General features: G+C 35.1%; 2 protein-coding genes across 3 annotated transcripts; one reads left to right on the top strand and one right to left on the bottom strand.

Moving 5' to 3' along the window:
• The first annotated feature begins 1,984 nt into the window (after window positions 1–1,984).
• LOC110685981 (DNL-type zinc finger protein) lies at window positions 1,985–5,059 on the top strand. Of its 2 annotated transcripts, none has more exons than XM_021862543.1 (4): window positions 1,985–2,249; window positions 2,346–2,463; window positions 3,714–3,842; window positions 4,975–5,059. In XM_021862543.1, the coding sequence occupies exons 1-4, from the start codon at window positions 2,107–2,109 to the stop codon at window positions 4,996–4,998; spliced, it is 414 nt and encodes a 137-aa protein (XP_021718235.1). In that variant the 5' UTR covers window positions 1,985–2,106; the 3' UTR covers window positions 4,999–5,059. The 2 variants fall into 2 exon arrangements, with proteins under 2 accessions (XP_021718235.1, XP_021718234.1); XM_021862542.1 differs by lacking the exon at window positions 4,975–5,059 and adding an exon at window positions 4,616–4,893 and having other exon boundaries at window positions 1,986–2,249.
• Window positions 5,060–5,145: 86 nt separating this feature from the next.
• Window positions 5,146–6,522, bottom strand: LOC110685980 (lysine-rich arabinogalactan protein 19-like). Its single transcript, XM_021862541.1, has 2 exons — window positions 5,495–6,522; window positions 5,146–5,394 (listed from the first exon to the last, which is right to left on the bottom strand). The coding sequence occupies exons 1-2, from the start codon at window positions 6,179–6,181 to the stop codon at window positions 5,305–5,307; spliced, it is 777 nt and encodes a 258-aa protein (XP_021718233.1). The 5' UTR covers window positions 6,182–6,522; the 3' UTR covers window positions 5,146–5,304.
• Between the last annotated feature and the right edge of the window lie 3,639 nt (window positions 6,523–10,161).

Consider the following 10,161-nt stretch of genomic DNA (forward strand, 5'->3'; position numbering starts at 1 on the left):
AAATATGGTGGATTCAAATATTAATTTTCTTAATTTATGATATGGTGGAGAAATATGGTGGATTCTAATCCTATGTTTAACTTTGTAAGTGTAATTATTACTTACATTTTGTTAATTTGGGATACTTAACAATTATATGTTTATGTTTTATTTATTAAATTTTGTTTTTACATGCACATCTAACGCATCATACGACACCAACAAAATTTGTATAAATACAAAACCCCATCAAGCGAATTTTTTGTTGGTAATTTTGTGTTAGTTTTAGGTCATTAATGTCCGGGTAATTTTTAAAATCTTATGTTTAAATTTATATTTGTAATTAGTACTTACATTGTATTTATTTTGGATACTTAACGATTATCTGTTTATGTTTTGTTTACTGAATTTTGTTTTTACATGCATATCTAATTTAATTAGAGAATTAAATTCGAGCAAAAATGATTGGAAAATCAAAGTACAAGTTTCTCGCTTATTTGACATGCTAAATTTCTATAAACAACATAGCTTAAAAGTTTGGATATGGTCCTAATGGAAGAGGAGGTATTTTATTTTTTATTTTTTTTATAAATTGTTTAATTTACATTTATTATATTTTTTTATAAAACCTCTTTAGTTTTTTATTAATTAATTTTATTTAAAAAAATAAAATTTGTAATTTAAGTGGCTTAATCAAGTTATTAAAATAACTTAATTTCTTATTTTTAATTATAGGGTGATTACGTTCATGCCTCAATTAACAACAGCTTTGTTCAATACTTTCATCCAAAATTAATTGAAGAAAAAGTTTACTTCTTTAAATACATTTCAATCGTTCCAATCCAATGCCTTGATTTTTGTCATTATATTGATTTAATAAAAGTTCCATGCATGAATAAACACAGGGATGGACTGCATTTTAATTGCAATTAGTGGTCTTGATCTCATTGATGCAATTCATATCATACTACTTTTGATTAAAGATGTAATGGATGTATATTCTCCACGACATTGTTGACAAAATATAACAATGTGGAAGCTAGCTAATTGTTGACTAGCTTAGCTTAGTTACTAAGAAATTTTATGTTGAGCATTGCCAAGCATATGTGGTTGAAATTAATTTGTAAAGTAATCGATTTGATGCAACTATTCAAGTTAATTTTTTGGCTTTTATACATATATTTAATGCAACTATTTCAAATTAATTTTAAAACTTGTAAGAAGAAGCTAAGACAAATGGCACATGATTTGATGTTGTATACTTATTATATGGATGTCTTTTGTTATTATTGGAGATGATGAAAAAATTCCAATGCATAAAGATTTAATTTATATCAATTTTATTTTTGTTAACATAAACAATGAATAATGATTTAGGATTTAAATTATTTAAAAAATTATCTTTTCACATTAAAGATTTTAGGTAACAGATGAAATATCAGTATTATTACCGATAGGTCTAAGTCCTTCTCTAACTAGAAGAGCAGCAAATCGTCTGCTCACTGAAGAAATTACAGTAAAATAAAATTTAAATTAAACTTTTGTAATTTTGTCTGAAATTATTAAATACAATAAATTAAATAATTAAAAATTAGATGAAAAAACCGTGCATCGCACGGGCTTTCATCTAGTAAATAAATAAAAGAAAACTTATTCAAAGTTGGAAAAAAAATCAAAAAAAGGCATACAATTTTAGAAGGATCAAAACCTTAACGAGCATATTGTGACCTAATCGACTTGACTCGAAATTTTAATGAGCACGAATCGAATAATGTATTAATGAGCTTAGCGATGGCGAGCACGAGTTGAGCACATGGAAAAGTTTTCGAGTCGAGTTGAGCACTCAGAGACTTGTCGATTAACACCCTAAGTACAGTTGCACTTCTGTGTACCATACGGTCCGAACCCCCTGGTCCCTAAATCCACCACCGGAAATAGAGGTACTGTAGCTAAAAACAAATACGGAGAATCGAGAAGATAAACCTTTGGCAAGCTCAGCCAATTTACCTTTCCCTCGTTAAAAAGCTCAGCTAATTACCTCCAAATTTAGAACAAATACAACTATGCCTGATATTTGAGAAATTCAGTCCATAATTCAGATTGTGAGAAATTCTCTCTCAAAACTCAATGACAACAACTATTCTTCCCGCCATTTTCTCTCTCCTCTCTTCTTCCTCATCCTACCACCCAACTAAATCCACACTCCATTACCCACCCAATTTACGCCCCTCTTTCTCTCCTCCCAATTTCACCCCCAAATCAAACCCTAGGTCTGCCATTTTCAAATTAATTCATCAATACTAGCTTTGATTTTCATTCAATTATTAATTTGAGTGTTTGATTTTTAACTTCTTATTTTGTTGCAGGTTAAGAATTTCCCATGAAACTACAATTTCATTCAAGAAGCAACGCAACTGGGTACCTTGTTGTTGCAGTGGTAATGCCGATATTAACCCAGATATAATTCATGATTCTTCTTCTAAGGTATCTACATCATTTTGTTGCTCTTAATGTTTTTCAATTTTATCTTATGTAACATCAATAGTCTTAGTTTCTAGCGCGGTGGTGCAACTGGGAGTCTGGGACTAGTCGAATCGTTGCGAATGAAAATGAACGCTATGGTGTTTAGTATCATGAAACAAATAGTTCTCATTCGCAACGATTTATTTCCCCATTTATTCATGGTTTGCACTAAAGAAATAGTTTGGAGTTAGTTGACACATTTGAATTTGATGGTGGAAACTGGAAAGTAGCATTGTGCACCCCGGTGTACCATCATATAATAGCTATGGAAGATATTAATGAGAATTGAGAACTACCTAAAATGAGACTTGTCAACTTGTTGGCACTTAATACATCTGGATGAGCTAAACCAAACAACTAGTTCGATTGTTTAGTAATGCACAATTGTTCTTTATAGCTAAATGTACCAAAATATTAGCTACAACAATCCTATTCAATTACTATTGTAGTATTGTGCTTGGTACAACGATCTTTTATACTTCTCACTTGATGCACTAGTTAGGTACTACCTTTCCCATTTGAAGCACAAGTCCAACTGTTCAAGTGATAAAACAAATTAAGGACAATTCTAATTTCTAAGCCTTTACAAAATCTCTTTGCATAACATAATAAATGTTAGTTATAGCATCTACTGTATGAAACGGAAGCCTTTCCTAGATATTATGTTTTCGTAATTTGACTACCATCCATATGGTGTCATTCTCCTTTGTCAGAGAGGAGCAGAACATATCTTATGCAAAACTATTTCTGTTGAAATATATTGGAAACATTAATTTAAGGCTTTAGCAACTCCCGGGGATTAAGGATAAGATATCCGGGTGTGATAATGGCACTTCATCTCTGGAGAAGTTTTGAACTTTCTTGTTAGGAATCCAAGTGATAAGTTAGTTTTACTGTAGCATGATGCAATAAAAATGTGCACAGTTTTACATGGAAAATTGTGATACCAAAAGCTCAAATCTGTCAGTATTTAATGGCCTTAAGATGGTCGTTTCACAACTGTAGCTATCCGTTTTGGGCCATAAGATGGAATTGTTCAAGAAGGAAAAATAGAACATTAAATTCGATTGCAACGTAAATGCAGAAAGTTTTACCATCATGACCTCTTGTTTCTTATTGAATGAGTATGACAATGGTGTTTCATCACAACCATTACTGGATATATTTATGCTTCATATTATTAAGGTCATCATATTGCTGTACCTCTGTAGGAATCAAATATTAACATACAGCTTCCTAGAAGAAGCTTGCTCGTGCAATTTACTTGTGATGCTTGTGGTGAAAGAACAAAACGGCTGATTAATAGATTAGCCTATGAACGAGGAACTGTTTTCGTTCAGGTACTATTGAACTAATGTCTTCTGAGAATTCTGTATATTTTGTTGAGGATGTGTGTGTGAACATAATATGTTTAAAAATATTTCATATTTTATTGACATTGTGGAAATTTTATTGACATTGTGGATATGCAGCAGTTGTGCCTTTATTTTTTGAGTTTGTGTGTAGCACTTTAGTGACCCGTACTCTAGTAACAATTGTAATGGGAATTGGGAAGCTTCCATTTTTTTTTTATTATTTTTTTAATCAGCTTCTACATTGTTGAATATGCTGAAAGCAAAAGTAAGAATTATCTTTTATGATGTGGTATTGTTCAATCTGATTGCTTGACAGATGGGATTTGAAGGTATAGTCCTCAGTAGAAAGCTACATGTCATTCTTTGTTTTTCTTGCGTGTGGTATGTGATGAATTGTTCACATTGCACTCAAATTGATTAAATTGTATAAGCTGGCTGTGTATTATCATCCTTGATGCCCTTTCTTTATTGATGAGCAGCTAAATGCCAAGATTGGGGTTTAGCAGAAAGTTTGATTTAATAGTTTGGTAAACAATTATACTCCATTTCTCAAGTAGCATTTTGTTGGCTAATTAAAATAATATACTCCGTAGATATATTATCATCTGGTTATGATATGGACTTTGATCCACCTAGTAGGTTGCATGATTTCACATGTTTCATAAAGTTTCTTAATATAAGTTGTGAATGTCCAACTTCCTTTATATTTTCTCTGCAAAATGTCATCAAATGTAATCATTTAGTCCTATTTTCATCAGTGCGCAGGGTGTCTCCAACATCACAAATTAATTGACAACCTGGGTCTTGTGGTTGAATATGACTTTCGGAATGATACTGATGAAGATTAGTATGAATTTTTTGAATACTTATGCCCCTGTTTGATTACTTGGACGTTTTTGTACTTCTCAAACTACTATCAATAGGAAAATAATCTGTTTTTGGTGAGTGTGTCTCTTTTAATCGTACAAAAACAATCTTAGTTTTTGTATTAGTAATTAAATTTTGAAACATAGTTCAACGTTTACAGATTTGTTCATATTCTTGAGATTATGCATAATTAGGAGGTAACTTCAACTCCCTATGATCTTTGATCTGTCTTTTTATTTATACTGACAAGATATTCACGTCCATTGACCATTGAGAAGATTTTCATATGGAAAGATCAGAAGATAAGTGATGTATGGCTAGACCACAAACTCGATGGACATGCTTTTGGCTTGGATTGTTTTTTTACTAGAGGGCCAACCTCACGAACTCTGATTGGATCAAACATTTCCTTTGATCAGAATTGAATATTTTTGTATGTATTTGAAATAATTATGTGCAAGTACTCAATTACATCGTTAACTGAAAATTCCTTGAACTCTCATCTCATAACAAAAAAACAAAAAGCCAAAAAAATGAATAAAAAAAAAGAATTAATTGCTTATGTAAATCAAGGTTGAGATTACAAAATAACAAGCAATGCAGCTGCTATGAGTCCTGTCATCCACTTGCTCCTTGTGTATCCTTGCTGATAGATAGATATACCTGCATTCTGTTTCCATGACATCATTTAGTTAGAATAAGTTGATATACATTGTCTGCAAGGAAAATAAAAGTGAGAAAGAAAAGGTTTTTCTAAATTGAGATTCTACCAAATCTGGAGAAGGAGCCGGTGACATATCCTCTGAGGTATCTGTGACTGCCGTAGGAGGTGCTGGTGGGCTTGGTGGTATTGGGGCTGGAGCTGGTGCATGGTGATGCTTGTGCTTCCTCTTCTTTTTCCCCTCAGAGGGTGCTGGTGCTGGTGCTGTTGAGGGACTATTAACTGGTGCTAGGCTTGGTGATATAGCCACTGGTGCTGGTGCAGGAGCCGGCTTTGTGGGTGCTGGTGCAGGAGCCGGCTTTGTGGGTGCTGGTGCAGGAGCCGGCTTTGTGGGTGCTGGTGCAGGAGCTGGCTTTGTGGGTGTTGGTGCAGGTGGCACAGTTGCTGGAGCAGGAGATGTTGCTGGTGGAGGTGACACAGGGGCTGGTGGTTGAGCTGGTGGTTGTACTGGTGGCGGCGGCTGGGTTACTGGTGCAGGTGGTAGTGATGGTGTTTGTACTGATGGACTAATTGGAGGAGCTGTGGGAGGTGGTGAGCTTTGAGGTGGTGGGGCAGTTGGGCTTGACACTGGTGAAGTGGACGCTGCTAATGGAGTTGCTGTGGTTGGCGGGTTTGAAGTAGGTAATGGTGGTGCTGGTGATGCAATTGTTGGTGATGTTGCTGGTGCTTGGGCTTTTGCTAGTGCTACGGCAAGAAACATTCCATATAACATGCAAACACACCTTAGATTAGCCATTTTTTTGCTCAGGTAAAATGCCAAAAGAATGAAGGTGAAATTTATATACTAAGGAATGATGAACTTGTAAGAAAATGGAAAGGAGGTTGGTGAAGAAGGGGAGAGGTACACTTCAAATGGTTACATCTCATCTACTGATTTATGGAAGTTGTGATTTTTAAGTTTACGAAAATAGTATAAACTTGCTTTCCATTTTCAACTTGTGGTAATTAAAGATCAATATTTAATGAGATGATGTTACTTAAATTTTTGTTGATTTATGTGCAACTAATTACTCCCTTCATGCCTTTAAAAAAAAAAAAAAAATAAAATAAAATAAAATAAAATTCTCCCTTCGTATTTTATTTTAGTTGCTCCACTTTTCTTTTGTAGTCGTATTTTATTTTAATTAATTCATTTTCTTTTTCGGAAACTTTTAATAATATTTAATTATTTTCCTCTCCACTAGTGGTCCCCTATTATCATTTTTTTAAAAGTTTTTCATGTTCTCCTTCCTCTCCGCTAATAAAATTTTTTGTTTTTTGTAGAGTTTTTATTATTCTTTAACCAATTCCACTGTCAATATAAAATAATATTTTCTCCGTTTTTTAATACTTGTAACAGTTTGACTTATATTCTATTCATTTGTTTCACTTTGACTAGCATTGATGATTTATATCTAAGAAAAAAAATATAGTCATGGAATCGTGTTAGATTCTTCTCGATTTATATACATTAATATCAAATGTTTATAATTTTTACATATTGGTAATTAAAGAAATTAGCAATTAAAATGATGCATTGGCAGGTATGAAAAAAAAAAAAAAAAAAAAAAAAAAAATCACAGGAAGTACTTCATATTTTCTAATATTGCTTCCAAAACTTTATGTCCGGAGTAGTGGAGCAACTAAAATATATGAAGGGAATAAAAAGTTAACTAATTGTTGGGTCCAGGTGATGCTTCGAACTATTACTTGTAAATAACAATAGTTGTTCATTATTCAATTCTACATCAATTAATTTATAACATGTCATTTATCTATTTTTGTTGCAATAAAAGAAACATACAAGTAATGTGACATAGTTCAATGATTAACCTTCTAATGTTTAATCCTACCTCCGTTAACTATTACCAAAGTAGCGATTAGTGAGTGTAGATTATCTCTAATTGCTACTATATTTGAGTGTTTGGTGGCTTGGTGCAACGTTAAATAGATAATGTACATTAAAATGTTGAATTCATTAATTATTGGTAAGTTAATTATGTTGCTGTCATCTTAAGGTTAATTCGTTACCTATTGCTTACTTTTGCTGTTGACGTCGTAACAAACATCACCAATTGCGGATCTACAAGAGATATAGCAACACTTGTTTATTTCATGGGAGGAATTATGGATGGGGTGTTGTGATAATTGTCGCACATTTACAATACATGTTTTACTAGCAACGGAGCAGAAAAGTAGAAAGCGTAGTGAAGATTGAAAAATGCGATTTAAATATAGTTTACGCAATACAACAATAATAATAATTTTTTTTTTTTTTTTTTTTTTTTACAAAAGCAGAATACATACAAAACAAAATTAAACTGAAACAGCAAAATTAACTAGATTAATACGACAATCATTAGCAATCAGGTGTGCTTGCTGAACCTTGTCCCGATCTACCTGGAGGACATTACAGAGTTGAAAATGAGATCCAAGTTGACGAATCTCTTGTAATGTCCAATGCAGGGTCACATTGGTATTGGTTGGCCGCTGAAGAAGAGCAACTAGGACCTCAGAATCCGTGTAAACCAAAACATTCATACAGCTATGACTAAGAGCCCACTTTAGTGCCGAAACACAAGTTATCGCTTCTACCATAAGTGCTGAGTCAGTAATCCCAAAACTCCCTCCGACCTTCATCTCGTCAGTGTTTGTGAAGGTAGCTGTCCATCCAATGTCATACTGGCCCGTATCCTTATGCCAAGACCCATCAATGGCAATGGTACAATCTAAGTGGCCCATAGAATTCCCCACAGTAGTCTTCTCATAGCCAAGCCTAGCCTGTAGGCTTGGCTTAAGGACTCCTAAAGAGCGGAGGTCAGGCTTAAGGTAGTCCTGGAGGCTCTTCCATGCCTCCTCCAGATTTAACTTGTAAGCTTGCGTAGACCTAGGTGTTCCCTGAAAGACCTGTTGGTTCTAGTTACCCATAGAGCCCACAGAGTAGCAACAAAGTGTTTAATACCCGTACTATGGACACCTTCCTGACTATAAAAAAGCAGTATAAGCTTCTGCACCTATTCCTGAACAGAAACAAATGCAGAGTAATTGTAGACAAAAGTTGCACTAGTTGTTTCCCATGCATACTTAGCCAAAAAACAGAACAGAAACAAATGCATAGCATCTTCCTGTTCACCACTATCACAAAGTTGACACATAGTATCTAAATCCATACCTCGGGCCTCAAGGTTAGCCATCACGTATACCATTGTGGCCCAAATTCCACAAGAAAATACGCCACTTAGGGGGGATTTGAAAGCGCCAAATAAGTTTGAAAAATTCAAAGCTTTCCTTCCGATAGGGTGGTTCTGAAAAGTCAGTAAGGAAAGTATATCTTGTTTTTACCGTATAAATACTTGTAGTAGTAGCAGGCCAATACAAGAAATCTGCCTCCTCTTTAGGCGGTAGCTCCAACTTCAAGATTTCCTGGGCACTTTCCCACTCAAAACGCTGACGAACAATTGCAGCATCCCAAGTCCTAGTATGCTGATTAATGAGGTCACTGACTTTCCAAGACATACTTGCCGCTAAGTTCTGGTTCGAACGCACAACTGGAATCTTCGAATTGACCCATTTAGTACAACAAGCAAGCAAGTTGCGTTCTAATCCTACCTTCCAAGCAAAGCCTGCCTAACTTTAAGCATAACATTAACCAAACTTCGTCTAGCCCAAGAGATCGTACCCGAGAAGCCACTAATAGCATTGTCAGGGCATAAAAAACATGGTTGCCGATCATTGAAGACTCGAGCTACCAGCAATTGAGGATGAACATGCATCCTCTGAACCTGCTTGAAAAGTAAGGCATCATTCATTACAGAAGCTGACCGGATGCCTATCCCCCTCATTCCTTTTGGTCGCTTGATATTTTCTCTTTTCACCCAATGTGTACTACGAACTCCTTATTTGGCCCACCAAAACCGCGTGATCAAAGAGTCAATCTTATTAGTGACTGCCAAAGGTAACTTAAAAGACTTCATAACATGGGAGGATATCCCAAGAAGGACCATATTGATCAAATAGATGAGTTTAGATACCTCCGAAAGTCTGCAAGTAGACCAAGACAAGATTTTCTCCTTCACCTTCTCAACTAAATAGCCAAAGTGGTCCGACTTCTTCCCTGTAATATCAAAAGGAACCCCTAAATGATTCCCCATGTGAGACACTAGCGTAACCTTAAGGATGGCCTTAAACAGAGCTACATCAGATGAAGAGACCGAGGGACTAAACTTAACAAATGACTTGTTGAAATTAATCTATTGACCCGATGCTCTACCAAATCTATGGAGGAAATCTGCAATTGCCAGGCATGACTCCGAACTAGCCTTAAAGAAAAATAAAGCATCATCTGCAAAGAAGAGATGAGAGATAGAAGGCGACCTTCTTGAAATTTCACTCCAAGAAAAAGCTTTATGTCCTCAGCCAGAGTCATCATTCGAAAAAGGACATCCATAAAAAAAATAAGAATAGATACATACGGAGAGAGAGGGTCTCCTTGTCGGAGACCACACTGTGGACGAAAAGCCTCTGACGACTGGCCATTAACTATAGTGCAGAAAGAAAGGAAATGCACTATGCGATCCAGTGTAGCCACCAATCTAGAAACCCATAGGCCCGCAAAGCTTTTGGTCAGAAAAAGTCAATCAACCCTATCATAAGTTTGTTGAGTTATTTAGCGTGTTGTAGTGGAGAGCTCGCTCCACTAGTTTGCGCGCCCGTGAAAGGCAAGCGCGACCCGCTCCA

This window comes from Chenopodium quinoa, unplaced genomic scaffold (assembly GCF_001683475.1).
Source record: "Chenopodium quinoa cultivar QQ74 unplaced genomic scaffold, ASM168347v1, whole genome shotgun sequence".
NCBI classification, from domain to species: Eukaryota; Viridiplantae; Streptophyta; class Magnoliopsida; order Caryophyllales; family Amaranthaceae; genus Chenopodium; species Chenopodium quinoa.

What these genes read in the sequence shown, in the direction of transcription:
- LOC110685981 (XM_021862542.1), top strand. Translation starts at nt 2,107, where the DNA reads ATGACAACAACTATTCTTCCCGCCATTTTCTCTCTCCTCTCTTCTTCC. An exon ending in ACCCCCAAATCAAACCCTAG is followed by an intron (nt 2,250 to 2,345) that starts GTCTGCCATTTT and finishes ATTTTGTTGCAG; the next exon opens with GTTAAGAATTTCCCATGAAA. An exon ending in TTCATGATTCTTCTTCTAAG is followed by an intron (nt 2,464 to 3,713) that starts GTATCTACATCA and finishes GTACCTCTGTAG; the next exon opens with GAATCAAATATTAACATACA.
- LOC110685980 (XM_021862541.1), bottom strand. Translation starts at nt 6,181, where the DNA reads ATGGCTAATCTAAGGTGTGTTTGCATGTTATATGGAATGTTTCTTGCC. An exon ending in CGGCTCCTTCTCCAGATTTG is followed by an intron (nt 5,395 to 5,494) that starts GTAGAATCTCAA and finishes TCATGGAAACAG; the next exon opens with AATGCAGGTATATCTATCTA.